This window comes from Dipodomys ordii, unplaced genomic scaffold (genome assembly GCF_000151885.1).
Source record: "Dipodomys ordii isolate 6190 unplaced genomic scaffold, Dord_2.0 Scaffold182, whole genome shotgun sequence".
NCBI classification, from domain to species: Eukaryota; Metazoa; Chordata; class Mammalia; order Rodentia; family Heteromyidae; genus Dipodomys; species Dipodomys ordii.
Genome location: NW_012267398.1, coordinates 376,844 through 395,929, shown reverse-complemented (window position 1 = coordinate 395,929; position 19,086 = coordinate 376,844). Strand labels below are relative to the sequence as shown.

The 19,086-nt window shown below is 33.8% G+C and overlaps 1 protein-coding gene across 2 annotated transcripts in view; it reads right to left on the bottom strand.

The window, feature by feature from the left end:
• Positions 1-19,086, bottom strand: part of Phip (pleckstrin homology domain interacting protein) — a 76,671-nt gene that overhangs the window by 37,134 nt on the left and 20,451 nt on the right. For both annotated transcript variants that reach the window (XM_013034109.1, XM_013034108.1), the window contains 5 exons: positions 10,556-10,684; positions 9,364-9,589; positions 5,973-6,110; positions 4,891-5,074; positions 2,469-2,586 (listed from right to left, as the gene is read on the bottom strand). In XM_013034109.1, the coding sequence (XP_012889563.1) occupies positions 2,469-2,586; positions 4,891-5,074; positions 5,973-6,110; positions 9,364-9,589; positions 10,556-10,684 (795 nt within the window). The remainder of the gene's footprint in view (positions 1-2,468; positions 2,587-4,890; positions 5,075-5,972; positions 6,111-9,363; positions 9,590-10,555; positions 10,685-19,086) is intronic.

Sequence of the window (19,086 nt, the reverse complement as noted above, 5' to 3'; positions counted from 1 at the left end):
CCATCCTTTGGTCACATTTGGAAACTACAGGCCTGCATAGATTATACTCTGGGACATTTGTATATCTACCCATTTTTTTCCCTCTTCATTAAACAACCTGGGCTATCTTACTAGAAATCCCCAGTAAAAAAAAAGAAAAAAAAAAAAAAAAAAAAAAGAATAAACTACAGGCTGAATGTATACACAAAGGCAAAATCAGAAACTGAAGTGATCATGAAGGTACCACCGCCAAGTAGTAGCTATCTTTCTTCTGCTTGAATTAACTTCAGAAAAATATCCTGCAGCAGGTGAAAACAACCAGTAACCCCTCATCACTTGACAAAGTCCCAAGACACTGTCAGAGATACTCTCAAGAAACATTAAGAATATATACCTGGGGGAAAAGTTAATAAAAACAACCCCCAAACAAGTGACAATTATCATACCCATGAAATACACGGTCTTATTAGAGGAAAAAAAAAAGAGTTGGCTGGTGGCAATGGCTCATGCCTATAATCCCAGCTACTCAGGATGCTGAGATCTGAGGATCATGGTTCAAAGCCAGCCTGAGCAGGAAAGTCCATGAGACTCTTATCTCCATTTAACCACCAGAAAACTGGAAGTGGTGCTATGACTCAAGTGGTAGAACACTTGCCTTGAGCTAAAGAGCTGAGGGACAGCACCCAGGCCCAGATTTCAGGCCCCATGACCAACAACAACAAAAAAAGAAACAATCATTTTCTGCATTTGGACATATAATAGTGAGCCAAAAATACAAAAAAGAGAATCTTTAACCAATTAAGTTCAAATCAGACTTATCCCTAGACAATAAAAAAGAACATTACTCTTAGATTGTTGACAGAAAATACCCTGGAATTTAAATTATATTATTAGGACTGGAAGTGAAATAGATGTTTTCATACAAACACAAAATATACAAAAATACATAAAGGAACAAAGAAACAAAAACTTGTGCAACTATTCTGTCGTATAATTTTAACTAATCCCCTAGTAAGAATTTAATAAATCTCCCTCCACTCACTAAAAATAATCATTTCTGCAAATCCACATCCTTAAAACTATTTGTGTATGTAAAGTGTTACTCAAAATCTGATACTTCTAGAAGATAAATTCCAAATGAAAAATACAAATATTTTTAATGTGTTGATAAGTGATAAGGAGAAAGCAGATTATCAACCAAAATAAATCTGTTCTTTTCCTTCATAGGTTGCATATACACAAATTTCTTCCTTTACTTGGGATGTCAACTGGACCAATGTGAAATTTGGCACAACCATGCTGAGCAACACCAAAGAGCCTTTCTCAGGAAAGCACATGTGTCCTTTGCATCATCTCCCTTCACTGATTCTTCATCCTATAAGCTTACGTAAGGACATTGGTATCTGAAGGCCTGACGTCAAATCCAGAAGAATAAGGAAAATCTTCATCCTCAAAACTAAGAGAACCATAACTAGACTGGAAGACATACAAGGCTTTAAAAGGGGGAAAAAGAAAACCAAAAAGTATTTCCAACTTGTTTAAACCAATGTTAGCTGATCAGAAAGGCTATTCATTATTTGTCTAGCTCACTGCTTAGTTAGAAGTAAGGGTTCTGATGGTGCAGAAAGGGGAGTGGGCACAAATCAGTAGAACAGATACTGTGATTCCTAGACCTCAGGGCAGAGAAATCTATCTGAGATATATAAAACCAAGTGAAACCTAGTAGTGCCAATTTTTGCTACATTAGAATGACAGAGAAACCCAAACTGGAAAACTAGTAGAAACAATCTACCCTTCATAATAGACAAAGTTAAGGAACATTACTTATAACAGTATTAAGATAAACTGATAAGTTGTTGCAGATAGTAATGTTACTGTCCTGTAATTTTACTATCCTGTACTAGTTTTATTATCCTATTTACAATAGTACCATTCTTTGCTTGTGTGTGTGCACGCGTGCACGCCCGCTCGCTAGTCTGGGGCTTGAACCCAGGGCCTGGAGCTCTTACTCAGCTTTTTTATTCACAAGCTAATAGAGCTCTACCAATTGAGCCAGTACAACTTTTTTTCTGCTTAACTGGTAGTAGGAGACTCAAAAACTTTTCTTCTGGGCTGGTTTCAAAATATAATCCTTAGATCTAAGACCCATAACTAGGACTATATGTGAGAGCCACCACCATCCACCAGTATCAAAATTCATTTTAAAAAGATGCCTTTAGGGGCTGGGAAGGTGGCTCAGTGGTAGAGGGCTTACCTTGCAGGCATGAAGCCCTGGGTTCGATTCCTCAGCACCACATAAGCAAAAAGCCGGAAGTGGCACTGTGGCTCAAGTGGTAGAGCACTAGCCTTGAGCTGAAGAGCTGAGGGGCAGTGCCTAGGCCCAGAGTTCAGGCCCCATGACCAGACCCCAAAAAACAAAACAAAACAAAACAAGAAAAGATGCCTTTGTTGTACAATAACTACTAAATACCAAAGTAATTAATATTTACCTTTGAAACAGTAAGTATTTTATTCTCTTTTGCAACAGTTAAATGTTTCCTTTTCTCTTCTGACCTATAAGTCCTTATTTCTTCTTCTCCCTTTGCAGTTCTCCATTCTTCCTGCCTACTGAAAAAGAGTATTAAAGGTCATATGTTAATCTAGAAATTTCTTCGTTTGCCAATACTGAGGCTTACTCAGGGACTTCACACACTACCTTGCTCCTGTACCACATGAGCCACAACTCTAGTCTAGCTTTTTGCTGGTTCATTGCAGCTGGAGTCTTACACACTTCTTCCTGGACCGGCTTTGAATAAACATCTTCCAGGTCTCAGCCTTTTGAGTAGCTATGATTACAAGCATTGAGCCACTGGCTCTCAGCTTAATCTAGAATTTTGCAATTGATTTCTTCCCCAAAGAGGATTGTTAATTATCAGAGATGGAATGCTACTCCTGTCATTTTCTTTGCAGATGGAAGTATATGGTAAAGATTTCTGAGCTATCGTCTTATGCTCAAGACATCTAGCATTAAGTGATTACAATACAGAAAAGATTAATTTTTATTTTTCTGACTTGAAACTTTCTGCTATAGTCATTGGTAGGTTGGTTATGTATTAGATTCTAGAAACAGTTTTAGATAACTTTTCTAAAGGTTAGATATTGGATTCTTTTTTTTTTTAATAGCATCACCATAGAGCCTGTGTTTTGATAATCTTGTGTGCCACACAGAGCTTGTTTCATTTAAAAACAAGGCATGACAGAGCTTAAAGCTGAGCTAATACAACTCCTGAAGCTTCAAAATATCTCCATGTTTCCTAGTAAGGCTCTACTATTGTGAAAGTTGCTCTATTCAGGCATCCAAGTCAAACTGGAAGGTCTAAGAATGACCTAAATGAGAGCCATTGCCTTCCTTGACCTTAGGTTTAATGGTTAAACACGAGATAGGTAAAGAATATTTGAAGAGAAAGCCTTGATCCGTTCCTTCCATACACACAAATCTTGACCATCAACTAGCAATCACACTTCTTACTCCTCAGAGGAGTAGTGGACTAATCGAATTTATGATTTAGAATGAACATGCAGCTTAGCATGGACCAGTCACTGCCACTAAGTAAAATATACACATTCTATCTTGTTTTTTTTTTTTTTAACAAGTAATCTAGATATTTCAGTTGGTAAAAGACCTGTGACCCACGGCTACTTACTTTTGGGGTTGGTTTTACTAAGAGAAAGTCACATCAGGCAAAGTTATATTGTTCACAAGTAAATAAAAAGTAATACTCTGAAATCGAATTCTTCTCTGTGGTATTTTCTAATTAGTTTTGAACTGATGTTGGAAAAAAATGGGTATTTATTGAGTACTCTTTAAACCTTACCATTAAAATTGAAAAAGTGTACAAGGATTCAACTAAAAATATATTATGGGACATAATTTTCATTAAGGATATCTTTATCATAATATAAAGAACTGTTCAATCTTGTATCTGAAGATATAGTTAATGCTAAATCTAGACACAAATTTCAAGTATTGTCTAATTAAAAAGCATAACCTGTACAAACACCAAAATTGAAAACACAGTTTGGTATTGTGATTCATGTCTGTAGTCCCAGTTATTTGGAAAGTGAAGGTAGGAGCCAGCATGGATTTGAGGACAGTCCTAGCAAAGTTAGAGAGACCTTATCTCAGAAAACAAAACAAAAACAAATGTAATAAAAAGGAGATGAAGTTTAAATGGTTTAAAAGCCTTTGGTTCAATCCACCATACCACAAAAAAAAAAGTTTGAAAAATATTATATAGTGATATTATCTATAGAGTGTAATAGCTGGAAAAAACATTTTGATTGTCATACTTTTTGCTATAGTATATAACTGGATTAGTGAGGATCATAAGGACCTCATTCATTAGGTATTTACCCACTTCTGAACATAAACTGAACATAAAGCGTCTCCCTCACATGGACTATGAGACTATGCTTACACCAAACTAATACTTGTAAACCAAATGCATACATTTAAAGAGAAAATAATTGATACACATTCAAACTAGTTATATATTTACCAATAAACAATATAGTATTTTATTTTCTCACATAGTATGTGTAAATCATTAGTAAAAATCTACTAAAACTCGTACACAATTACAACAATAAAATGTGTCTTAAGTAACATAAAGATTTCAAATATGCTACTCAATAAAATCTACTTTGTCAATTTGAGGTGATTATTTTCCTTCAATCATCTTAAGACACCTTATTTTAAGCCATTTATTTGACTCATTTAGAAAACCACATATTTAAAGGTTTAAGTTTTCAGCAATTACAAATTATTTTAAATACCAGATTTTCAGCTGCTAAAATGAAAAGCTATTTTGAAAAATAAAATTCAAAATGAAAACAAGCAACAATGGCATAAACAAATCAGTAATTCCTTACCTGGCCACACCAGCAGACAATTCAGGCACTACAACCCTTCGACTCCAAGCAACAAGGTCACGTTCTGTGGCTATTTCACTTCTTGGAGCATTGCTGTGCATCTGCCGCACTCCCTCAATTTGTCCACTCCGCCTTAGTCCCACATTTGGTGGTGAATGAACTTCGGGGATAGAACTTATAGAGCCTAAGTAAAAATATAATAAAAACTTACAAATCCTAGAGACACTTCATTAGTTTGTAATCAAAACTCTATTACCTTCCACACGAAACTCTATAACCAAATCAGAAACTAAACCACCAGCAAAAGTTTAATGAAGCAACATGGTGACACATGCATAATCACAGTCAGAGATAGAAGCTATCTGGGCAATGTTAGTGAGGCCTTCATCTCAACCAAGTTGGAAATGGGGTACTTGGCTGTGGCTCTAGTTACTGAGAGGTATAGGTAAGAGGATCACAGTCTGAATTCAGCTTGAGGGAAAAACTCAAATCTATCTGAAAAATAACTTGTTAAAAAAACTAGGAGTGTGGCTCAAGTGGTAGAACACCAGCCTAAAAGCCGTAAGACTCTGAGGTCAAGCCCTAGTACCACTACAAATAAATAATGGAAATAAAACATGGTTGTTAAACTGATCAGATAAGTTATTAACAGTATGAAATATTGACCTTCAGGGATTCTACGTTAAAAAAATTTTTTTCTAACAACAATAAAAAAATTAAGTATTTTTGAGAAACCGTTAAAAAAAAAGCCAGTATGGTCCATGAGTTTAACATTTAAAGTATACAACAACTTAGGGTGATAAGGTTACAACCATAACTGTATAATTTTGTTCCACAAATTACTGAATGGATTTTCTGGGCTGAGGGTATACTTAGTAGAATGCATGCCTAGCATGCAAAACTGACAGGAAATCATGCTTTTTATGGAATTTAAGAAGAGTAATCATATTTTTAAACTCATGTATAATTCAAAATCTTATCTTGTGAACACATTTTAGATCATTAAACAGTCATCCAAAATATGATTTCATCTTATAGTCTGTTTCTCTACTCCTGGAGGTTCACTTAAAATCTCATCTTACCTCTACTCAAACGGCTGGCATTACTGATACCTGCTTCACCAGAGCGTCTAAGGTCTTGCTCTTGTTGCAGTCTCTGAATCATGCTGTCCAGTGGACTGACGTCTTGGTTTGCTTGCTGACTTAAAACCTGGTTCAGCCCTATGTAACATACCACATAACATGCCAAGAAAATTTCAGTCACTATTTTGAACACTTACACATCCGCCTCATTGATTAGCTCATAGTGAAACCTTAATTTTCTTTGATACAAGACTTAGAATGATTAACAATAAATGATGGAAATAGAAATCAAACTAAAACTATTTTAATTCATTAATAATGCTGAATTCATATTTGCTACCTTTTACTGTTTACCATAATTCAAAAGTATTCATATTTCTTTTGGTAACTAACTTCATCTTCAAACAACCAAACACCAAACCAAAATAAGTGCTCCAAGTCAAACATTTAGGAAGTAGAAAAAACAAAATTTTACACAGTTCATTATTCCTTTAAGATGACAATTTTTATTACCCACTTAAAAATTTTACTGTCTAAATCTATTACATTGTGAGACATATAAAAGTGTTCAAGCTTGCTAAGTTAATAAAAAGATATAAGAGGATTTAAGATATGGAAAATACCACCATGAAAATAAAGGAGAGTAATTAATACGAGGCATGGAGGTACATGAGATCTGATTAGAATTTTATGGTAGACTTAAATTGTGAAGACACAAAGAATACGGTGAATTAAATTGTTGGTAAGAAAGCTATAAGGAAAAGAGAAATTTATGTGGTAAGCATGTGTTATTTTGTTTTATAACAGAAAGCTATAAATCAATAGGATAAAATAACTTGTCCAAAGTAACAAAACTAGAATATAGTAAGAATAGTTGAAATGTCTATACATTCTTTTCTGATTTGCTGCTTAGAAAAACTGGCATCTTTGAATATTGCTGAGTGTCACTTTATAAAACTGCATACAAATCAATTTATTACAAGAGCCAACATACATTTCTCTTGGCTCCACAAAATTTCTAAGAATGAATTCTATCACAAAAACAGGAATACAGTACACAATGATGCTAACTAGAATCTTTCTTTAAAACAATTGTTTTGCTCTATTTTTGTATTAACTACTTTTGTCCTTAAAAAGTGTAAAATAGCCAAGCACCAGTGGCTTATGCCTGCAATAGCTACTCAGGAGGCAGTGACCTGAGGACTGCAGGAAAGTCCTTGAGACTCTTTTAACTAGCAAAAAGCTGGAAAGGAGCCATGGCTTACGTGGTAGAGTGCTAGTCTTAAGCAGAGCTCAGGGCCTTGAGTTCAAGTCCCAGACCGGACACCAAAAAGAAAAAAGTAAAATGATGAATAATGAATGAAGTATTTTAAAAGTACACACACACACACGTATGTATGTATGTATGTATGTATCTATCTATCTGTTTTTTTGTGTTGGTATTAGGACTAGAACTGAAGGTCTTGCTCTTTTGTTTTACTTCTTCACTCATTAGCTCTGTACTACTTGATCCAAACCTCCACTTCCAGCTTTCTGTGGTTAAATGGAAATAAGAGTTGAGGCTCATGTATTTGCCTTTTTGGGCTGGCTTTGAAATGTAATCCTCAGATTTCAAGCCTCTTGAGTAGCTAGGACGATAGATATAAGCCACCAGCACCTAGCTAGTACTAAAAACTTTTATGACAATAAAGCCAAAATTACTGTGAAAGGTTTTCTTGTAGTCCAGCACTAGTAACTGATAACTATTTCTGCCACTTTACATTTCTAAGAGCATCTTGTAGAAGGAAAGAACAATGAGATAGAATCTTTGTAGTTCTGCCACACAATACTGCTAAATTTTCATCTCTACTTATTTTGGTGTGGAATGTTAAGTTTGAACTCATGTTCACTAGGTAAGCAAAATTCTACCACTTGAATCATACCTTAGACCTTAACTTTCATTTTTCAACTTCTAATACTGAAATATCATAGGTAATACAGAATTATTATCTACAATAGCTTCTGCAAAATGTTAAATGAAACACTGTGATTGTTTTGCTTTGCTTCCTGTGCCTGAAATCCCAGAAACATACCTTTTGTGAGACCTAGACATCATCTGGCTTGTATCAGTTAGACTGCAACACTCCAAAGCCTTCCTTCTCAATGTGGTGCTATAAGCAGTACTTGTCTAAGTATTTTCCTGGTCAGCATATGGTCGTACACTTAATACTAGTTATTCTCAGTTCATGTAGTCACCATGTTGAGACCTAATAATTGCATATATTCCAGATATCCTAGTCTGCACTGTTCTCTCTGGAGGACAGCAGAGGCAATTTCTCTAATACGTCTCCCTTAATCTTCATGTTAAGTAGACTTCTCTAAATGTTAAGAGTAGGCTTTCTAACCAATATGTCCATCTTTGTCGCAATTTCATAGCCAATCCATTAAGATTGGTTTGCTCTATTGCAACCAGATTAAATTTTCCAGTTAATCTAAATTGGTTATTAACTCATCACAAAATTTTAAATATTTGTTTTGTTCATTACAACAGTCTAAAACCTAAATTACCTTGTAATTTTTTTATTCTAAAATAAATTCAACTCATGACAAAAGTAGCCTCATCTTCTTTATGGAGCCTCTACATTATTTCCACATAATATATGGTACATTTATTAAATAAGGGGGAAGGAGGAGTCTATAGACCTTGCACACATTTTAACTGCTATTCAGTTCTTCAACTCACTTGATTTTTCAATAATACTTCAGTAAAATAGCTCTTGGTACTTTTTGCCCTTGAAAGACTCTTCACTGAGAACAGGCACACTAGTTAGTTTTTCTCACAAACTATAATATTCATTATAAATTTTACTATAACTGATCGTCTCATTGACTTCTTGTCAGCAAAGGTCATGATTAATTCCCTACCGAATACAGCTGGGTATGTCAGGAAGATTCTCCATAAATGCTGCTGAATTACTAAATTACTCTTCTCACACCAAATACAGAGTTGACCAAATTAGTATGCAGAAGTTATAAACTAATGCAAGTCAAAATTACTGCTTTAAATCTTCAGTGTTTACAAGATGATCATCTTATAATTTTTTTTTTTTTGGTCCGGTCATGGGGCCTGCACTCTGGGCCTGGGCGCTGTCCCTCAGCTCTTCAGCTCAAGGCTAGCGCTCTACCCCTTGAGCCACAGCGCCACTTCCGGCTTTTTTCTTTTTGCTTATGTGGTGCTGAGGAATTGAACCCAGGGCCTCAGGCATGCAAGGCAAGCGCTCTACCACTGAGCCACCTTCCCAGCCCCCATCTTATAATTTTTGAAGCATTACTTAAACAATGAAATTAAAGTTTAACTTATTAGCAAAGTTGAAAAAGCAAACTTATGGTCCCTATAAAAATGCATACCTACCTGAGGAGGTTACTCCCATTTGAGGGATGAGCTGCTCCTCCCTGCAGTTTTCTCGACCTGGAACTAATCTCTGATATCTTGATGGATGAGGATTACCATCAACATCAACCAGGAAAGGAGGAGGCATGAGGTGAGGGGCCTGCTGAGTCTGTTCATCTAATACAAAATTGTTGGCATCACGAATAAGGGGCCGATAATCACTATGAAAGAACATTTGATCAGCTATCTGTAAAAAGAAAGGTCAATAAAAGACTGGAAAATACAAATCTGTCACTACAAAGAACATTTCTAATGAAAAAAAGCAAACATTATACTACATATTATAGTATTAAGCAACAATCTAAAAAAAACTGTGAGGCTAAAGGTATAGCTCAGTTGTACAGTTCCTGCTTCGCAACCATATAAGTCCAGCACTGAAGGATTTAAAAAAAAAAAGGGATATTCTTTTCTTAAATTAATTGTAATTAAACTTCATCATTAGTGGTATTTGTTTTACAGCAACATAAGCTTTATCTTAGTATCCTTAGAAACGGTAAGCATGGTTTACCTATTATCTCACTATTTTGGATGCTAAGCATGTACTTCATCATTTATAGTCCCAGCCTCATAGTTTATATAATATAAAAACAGCACAGGATTTTTAAAACAATAAGTATTTTCATTCACTAAAATTTTTGTGATACCAATTATAAACTCAACCATGACACATCTGTAACTTACTTTAAAATATCATTGCTTCATCTGAAGTATGTTTAAATAATCAACTTTTATACTAGTCTATCATCAATAGGTAATTTAATTCCTTTAGTCACTACATAAAGGCAGGATCTTCAATCATAAATCATCAGTTGAGAAACTATTTATACACTGGATGAATGTGTATTAGCTATGTAAGCACACATTTCTAAGTGTTCCTCTATGGTTAATATTCCCATCCAAACTACTTTAACAACAAAATATGCAAATTTTTAAATAAAGTGTATCTTTTTGTAAAAAAAAAAAAATTCAACAGCCCGATTTTCTTCTTCCTTTCTATATGTAAAAAAAGATTAAGTCCACAGCATTTAAAATAATTCTTCAAGCTTTATGATGAATTCAAAAACATCCTTTTAAAAATTGATAGTTCCCAAATACTTATGAGTAAAAAAAAGACAGGGAATAATAGCAGTAATATTTAACTATCATACTTTACCTTATCATATTTGCTACTGGACCCAAAACCAAAAATTAAAAGATGTCCATGAGAGTCTGTGCATGCAAAATGCTGACCATCAGGAGAGCATTTGCAGTCAAAAACTGCACCATGTCCTTGGCCTTCAATCTGAAATATATTTAATCAACAATCAGAAAACTGCCACAAAAACATTTAAAAGCTGGTTACTACTGTTACTAAAATTTTATGATAAAGAATGCATACATTTTAATAAAAGTGAATTAAGTACAAAAAGCACAGTACAATAAAAATTATGAGTATTCATGAAAAGTGCCAGATTAATAGACTTAAAAAATAAAGAACTCTATCCACAGACCAGACACAAATCAGGAAATGAAAGAACACGAATCACCCCACCCATAGAATTGCTTCATATTTTTGTCCCAGATTTAAAACATTATTGAGCCATATAATCCATATATTTCCACTCATTCATGTCCTTTCTGCAAATATTAACAATATGCAGCAACTGTAGCAAATTCCAACACTTGTGGAAGTAGTAGCCAGAGAACACTTTTTACATGACACTAAATTTCATTCTTCTTGGTAATAAATTCCCTGGTAGTCTGACTCATGTTTTAAATGATGAATTTCAAAGGTTAAAGAAAAGGGTTTCTTTACCTGATAATTGTTTTCTGTTTTCCAGTTCCATTAATCCAGAACGAATGGGTTTCTCCCTGCAACCTGTCAATCAAACAGAGGTGGCCAATCACCACTCTGAATTTTTTGCTCTCAGTGCTTCTTCAGACTATGTTCCAGTTGAAAACTTCTTTAGCAGTATTCTGAAAGAGGTAAAAATTCTACCCTATCTAAGCACATCTAGGGACTGAATTTCAGAAACAACTAAAACAGGGAGTTGACTCCCTAACAAATAATAACTAAGGATGATTTTCAACAAATGAGATTGGGTTTCTGGATTAGCAGAATCGGAACACACACACACATTATCAGGTAAGAAATACCTCCTTTCTGTTCCGGTATCCACTGATCTAGAACAAATTCAGCTTTATTAGTAATATGTCAGAAAATGCTTTGAAAGAGAAAGTGGTAATTTTCTTTAGTATTAAAAATTTGGCGTAAGAATGGAAGTATAGTTCACCAAACAGAGAAGTGAGTTAAAATTCAGAAGAACTGTCAATTTCTCAAGGAAGGTATGTACTTTGGTTAAAAGAGAAATTATCACTATAAAAGGAAAGGCTCTGCCTAAGAAGTTAATGTAATACCACAGACAAGACTGTCCAAAAGATAGCTAACTTTTCCTTTGGTTGCTGAAAAGAAGAAATATACACAATGGTACTTATCAACACTGCTTTGTAAGGTGATAATGGAAAAGGCTGGATTTTTCCTAAAATATAATTATAATAAAAAAAACTAGTAAACTTATCTAATGTCTTATAACCACAAAATCATAGATAAGCAAGAAAATGAACTATAAGTGAAACAGGATTTCTCAGGTATAAAGAAAAATTGTAGGATAAGATAGCAGAAGAAGGTAATTGATTTTAATTGCTCTACTTGAGAATAATTGGAAAACAAGCAAAAGGCACAGAACTTTTCTCAGGCTGAGAAGTACATGCAAAAATGAAAGACCATAAGAAGAAATGCTAGGGTTCAAGTTTTTTAAGTTTAAATTTCAAAAAGTTACACAAATGGTTACAAATAACCATGGGAACAAATGTTTTCCTCTAAATAGAATTTTACATAGAAAATTTAGAATTATAGATTTAAATTCTTCTTATAGTTTACTTTTTGAGGAAAAAAAATGATAAAACACTTTATAGATCTAAGGCTTCCCAATCTACAACATTATAAGTCTTAAGATTTTTAAGTGTATGATGGTATAGAAAAAGCGATTAGAAAGTGGTCCAACTCAGTAATGACAAAGGAAATCTAACAGACTTTTGTGTGATGTTTAGAATAGATCACATCTGTCAATGTGGCTACACTTAAGTTAGATCTCTAAAAGAGTATTTGGGAGAGCTAGAACTTACAAAGCTTCAAATAAGCAAATGCTTAAGATCTTTTGTGTCCTACATTGCGTTCTACTCTGAATATGGAAGTATATTACTAATTTCCTAGTGTAAAGTTGCTGTTTTACATCTAAAGTGACTTTTATATGAAAACAAAAGTACATTCCAATCTAATCAGAAAAAAGGAGAGCAGCTCTGGTGGCTCACACCTATAATCCTATTCAGGAGACTGAAATCTGAAGATTTCACTCAAAGCCAGTTCAGGCATTTGCTTGAGCTGTATTTCAGTTAACCAGCACAAAACTGGAAGTAGGAATATGGCTCAAGTGGTAGAGTGCCAGCTTTATACAAAAAAAAAAACAAGCAAAGAGTGAAAGGCCCTGAGTTCAAGTCTCAGTACCATCACAAAAAAGTAGGGGCATAAAATACATCATTTAATCACTATTCACTTAAAAATACATTAAAAGAATCTACTCACCAAAAGTGCTTGTGACCTTATTAATTAAAAAAAAAACCCATATTGGTGTGGGTATGTATCTCAATGGTAGAACTTACAAACCTTCAAGAAGTTAAAAGCCTAGTGGTAGAACACTTGGCATGATTTGCCCCACATGAGCAAGATCCTGAGTTCAGTCCTCATCACTACCAAAGGAGCAAACAAGGTGTATTTTTACATACAAACAGGTATTCAGGATACTAAACACTCACCTAAGAAATGCTTTCTAGTTGATGCTACATTTTAGTTATCCTATGTGATTAAAAAAAAACCTGTTTTTAGAATGTGTATTATAGCTAAAAAATGGTATAGCTTATGCTAGTATTTACTGAATACAAAGAATACAAAAAAGTATAAAACAGAAATAAATAATAACAAATTAGTTCTCTCATAAAATTAAGTATTGTTGTTGTGTATTACTTAGGCCATATAAAGGCCACATAATAAAACATATTAACACTTAAGGACTAGCTGAAATAATCTATGAGATAGTATTTAACAAGTAATAAGAATTTCAGAATCGGATGCCTTATCCATTAGGCCACACGGCCATGTGATAAGTAATAAGAATTTCCATACGAGTAAGTAAAAGAAAGTAAGACATGTAGTAACTGTGATATTTTGTTTTGCATTTCTAAGCTAGGATGGGATAACATTAAAATCATAGGTACTCTTATTAGAACATTGTCCCATTAACTCAAGAATTCTTGAAATATTTTCAGGAAGTATTACAAACATGCTAGTGAACCTTAAAAAGATTACAATGAAACTGGGGATGGAAGCACACACCTGTAATCCTAACACTGGGTTGGCTGAAACAGGAAGATTGGGAGTTCAAGGCCGGCATGGGTTTCAGAAGTATTCTGTCTCAGAAAAAGTTAAATCAATACAAAAATAGGAGGAGTTTTGGTGATGGCAGAATTTTTCTATTTATGGAAAAACTTTTTAAAAATTTTTGTCAAACAGAAAAGGTGAATAATTAAAGGACATAGGAATGAAGTCAAAGAATGTTAAGAGCCACTGGGCACCAGTGGCACTCGCCTGTGATCCTAGCTACTCAGGAGACTGAGATCTTAGGATCACAGCTCAAAGCCAGTCCAGGCAGTAAAGTCCGTGAGACTCTTATCTCACATAAACTACACAGAAAAAGCCCGAAGTCATGCTGTAACTCGTGGTACAGCACTAGCCTTGAGCACAGAGGCTCAGGGACAGTGCTCATGCCTTGAGTTCAAGTCCCAAGACTGGCAAAAAAGAATGCTCTCTACTAGTAATGCGCAAATCATCTAGTAACTCCAAAAAACAATTAAAAACATGCAAGTAGTCACTAGAGTCTCTTATCCAGTTCCAAATCCTAGTGTTTGATGTATTCTGAAAGGCTTGTTTGAAGACCTGAATCAATCTGAACATTAAGTATATTAAAAGCATTAGAATGCAGACTAAAATTATAGGTACAAGTGTTTTAATCATGATGAATATACATTTAGATGTTTAGACTGAACATACGAATATATTTCTAGAGAATCTCAACCCAAAACACAAGAAGAAAGCTACAGTCTATCTTATTAGAAAAATGTTCACATCTGTAACCAGCTGTGAATAAACAAAAAACAAACTATCATAGGCTAAAAGAACAGTAGAAGATATTCCAAAATTCAAAATTATGTCTTATAAGACTTTAAGAATTTTATAAAACTCATATACTGAGAATCAAGTGAACACAGAATGCTAAATGTAAATTTTGTATAATCCTTATAAAATCTTTCCTAGTATATATAATGAACTTCAGGATTTCAGCAACAAGAAGGAAAATAAATCTATTTAATATATAATAAATACAAAGAAAATATACTATTATGTATGTGTATGATTAAAATATACCTTGAGCATCCTTTTATCTTTATTATCGTTATCTGTAAAGGTCTTTTGGGGGAGAGGGGATGTGGGGGAGCAGTACTGGGGTTTGAACTCAAGGCCTGAATGCTAGCCCTGAGCTTTTTAGTGTTGAAGGCTAGCCACAGCTTTTTGGTGGTTAACTGGAGATGAGTGTCATGAAAGCTAGTGGCATAGGAGGCTCATGCCTGTAAATCCTAGCTACTCAGGAGGATGAGATCTAAGAATCCCGGTTAGAAGCCGGCCAGGGCAAGAAAGTCCATAAGACTCTATCTCCAATTAACCACTCAAAAACTGGAAGTGAAGCTGTGGCTTAAAGCAGTAGAATGTAGTCTTGAGTGAAAAAACTTAGCAACAGCACCCAGGCCCTGAGTTCAAGCTCTACAACCAACAAAAAAAATAAGTGGCACAAATTTTCCAGCCTAGGCTGGCTTTGAACTAAATGAGATCCTCAGATCTCAGCCTCCTAAGTAGCTAGAATATCTTAAGGAATACAAACTATTCATATTTCAGCAGTCAAGATGGGTTCTGATTAGTTTGTCAATCTTTCAATACTAAAATTATTTTATAGTGACAATTTTATATATAAACTAATGGCAGTTAACTAAAGTGATGGTGTTTTGCTGATGGGTTATGTGATAAAATCACCAGGTTAAACTATGTAAAATAAGAAATAATTTATTACATAAAGGTGATTTTGAAAAAATAAGCCCAATTCTCATCCAAAGGAAAACATTGGAAAATAACTCATCTTCAAATTCACACTTTCCCTTCATTTTTCCTTCTCTTTTAACCTAATGGTAGCATATGGTGTTTGTCTAATACATTTATCTACTCTCTATAGAGCTTTGATCTCTTCTCCCTTCTGCTATATATGAATAATACTGAAAGTTTAGTTCTATGACTTCTATTCTGCATTCTCTATCTCCATGAAGAAGAAAACAATCTATACAATCTATGTATGGAAAACATCAACATTTATTTCTCTCTGTTCCTATCACCTCTAGTCTCCAAATGCTGGCTGGCCATTTCCTTATAGGTAGACCAATACAACCAACATAAATAAAAACTAAAAAGTAGTTCTCTTTTACATATTTCCCTCAATATTACAGATGTCAAGCTCGGGCTCACCATCCTCAACATATTCACTAAATGCTTCCTACTTATCACTCTCCTGTCCCAAAGTCTATTTCAGTCACAAAGCACTAATCTTACAAGAATTTCTTCCTGTTTACCTGTGATTTTTCATATCTGAATGACCAACATAACTTTCCCAACAATTTCATACCCAAAATACTACTAGTAACAACAAAAGTACTGTTCTGTTAGCTAAAATTAACCAAAATCACTGGTGTACACTGATACTTAACCTTAGGTGATTAAAGGCCAGTTCAATTTATGGTTTACACCTTTTCACCCATCATTTCCAAAATCTACTCCAAACAGACATTCTAAATTACCTCATGAACATCTTAACATTCACATTGTTTACAATATTTCTTCCCTTTATAAAATTTATTCTCTTTCTTATTGACTCAATTCCTATTTACCTTTGAAGACATAATTTCTATTCTTCACTTGAATAGACTTTTCTGAAAAACTAGCCTGTTTTCTTCTTTTTCAGGTATGTTGAATACCTGACATCTTAACAAACTAGCTAAAAATCAAAACATCTTTCTCTTCTTCAAATGTCTGCTTAACACAAAATAAGCAATCAAATAACTGCAATCAAAATATCTTCAACTGTTTACATTCTAAATAATTCTATGTACTTTCTAACTATGATAGCTCACACTTGTGATGACGGGTCATGAAATGTCAAATTGGCACATCAAAGTAATTTATAAAATACACTACAACAAGCTGAAGAGACAAATTCACACTTATGGTAAAAATCCTAATATATGCTTGGTATCAAGATATAGATGAAAAAAGACTAAGGAACTCCAGAAACGTGAAATGATAATTCCTTATTCAGAGAAGATGAAACAAAGACTAGAAACATTCCAAGCATTGTAAAACATATTATCTGATGTAGGTAGGAAGCAGAAGAGAATAGCAAAAAAGAAAGGGAAGGAAAAATAAGAGGGGAAGAGAAAAGAGGAAGGAAGAAGAAAAAAAGATACTTGAACTAATTCACAAGAGATAACATGATGTGTGCTATTCCTATTTTAAGCTTCCTTTTCCCTTTCCTACAGATACATAAGTACAACTGTCTAAAACTAAATATAGGTCACACTGAGAACATGCTATGTCAGAAGAAGTATGCATGTGCAAAAATTCTGAGTGGTAGATTGGCAGCCTCTGCTTGTTTGGAACGTTGCAAGGAGAAATATATTGTTCTGGATTAGTGGACACTGGAACACTTTTTAAATTGTCTTTCAAGTAAAAGAGAAAAGAACAATTATAAAAATAAGGAAAACTTTAAACAAAAACCATTATTTGGAATTTACCCATGAAACAACAGAAGTAAAGCAAAAAATCAAATTTAGTAAAATCATTTTCTAACAAAAGACACTGTACCCTTCAATTAAAATAAAAACCAGAGAAAAGGCAAGTATAGTATGACAGAAATAGAAATATATGAGAGAAAGTCAGAAACAGCTAGGACTGTAGAGAAAGGAAATAGCAAGAAATAAAGCAAAAGTGCCAGAGAGGTGAAAAAAGCTACAAACATGGGGTCTAAAAATCCCACTCCAAGTGTCTTTTATTTGGTAATAGTCAAAGGGTCTGATGCTAAGAAATGAGGATGTCATATTTTATGTCTTTTAAATCAGTGTTCATTTAAATTTGTTAAAATCTTAGTTGTACAATACGACAGGGAATTCAATAAGGCAAAAAGACCAAAAAGTAACTTTGTTTTTTGGAATATATAAGGTTCTAAAACCTAAATCTGTATCTTTTCAAGGATTGGAAAAAAAAAAAAAAAAACATCAGTAGAGTCCACACTCATTTTCAAATTATTTTTGGGAATAATACATCTGCCTTTTAATATATGAAACTGGGGTTTAGAGTCTTCAGAGTTTAGGAAAACTCTAAGTTATGTTGAGGTTTATCACTTGTCAAAACTAAACAAAACCATTGGTTTACTAAGTTATCCTCTCTGGTTTAGAAATTCTTAATACACACCAGGTGCTTCAATAAAATCCAAATGTATATCATTTTTCCCAGTCATATAAAGACAATGTAACTAAAATCTGAATAAAAGATAAAAAGTTCAGGCCAAGAATTAAAAGGCTTAAAAAAAAATCAAATGATTCTTAATGTTTGTAATTTTATCTACAACATTCTTGTTAGCTTCTTTACCTAGAGGAAGGGGTAGAAAAGGAGAAAAGGGAAGAAAATGGGAGTGAAAGGGAGAAAGGGAGACAGAGAGAGAATGAAATAAAAATTTTTTTTCAGCAAAAGCTTTTTAAAGTTAAGGTTATTTTAATTTAGTTAAAAGATAAAACAACATAGGGGAGGAATGCAGGAAAAACATATGCTATTAATTGTATACCCCATGTTAGACTTTTTAGAACATCACATCACTTATCATATACTTGCAGTATGTCTTGTCAGTAATAAAAAAACAAACCAATAGCCCATCTCCCAAATGCTTTTCATTCAGATCCTCTATTAAGAGGAAAGTTAACAATAAAAAATTAATCCTGTTAGGTTTTTCTGAAGAATACTACTAGCCAAATTGAGACTCCACTCATAATATTCTGAATCAATTAGGAAATTATAAGCAAAAAAGGAACTAAGAATTTTTATCTGAATTCTCAATCTTAAACCTTTTGTTCACAAATTTAGACTACCCTAAAAAAGGTGTAAGAAATTTTTTAAAAACTCTAAGTTATAGTTTAAATACAGATAAAAGTATTTGTGACTACCAAGAAATATGTTTAATAAAAAGTAAATGTTTTAATATTTATAAAAATATATTACCATATCTCAAATAGGCACTTAAAAATCTCATTCTCTCTTGAATCTTTCTAATATAACATTTAAAATTTTTAAAAAAGAATTTTAGTTTAGTTTTTTTTTTTTAGGTCCGGTTGTGGGGCCTGAACTCTGTCTGGGCCTGGGTGCTGTCCCTCAGCTCAAGGCTAGCGCTCTACCATTTGAGCCACAATGCCACTTCCGGCTTTTTTTTCTTTTTGCTTATGTGG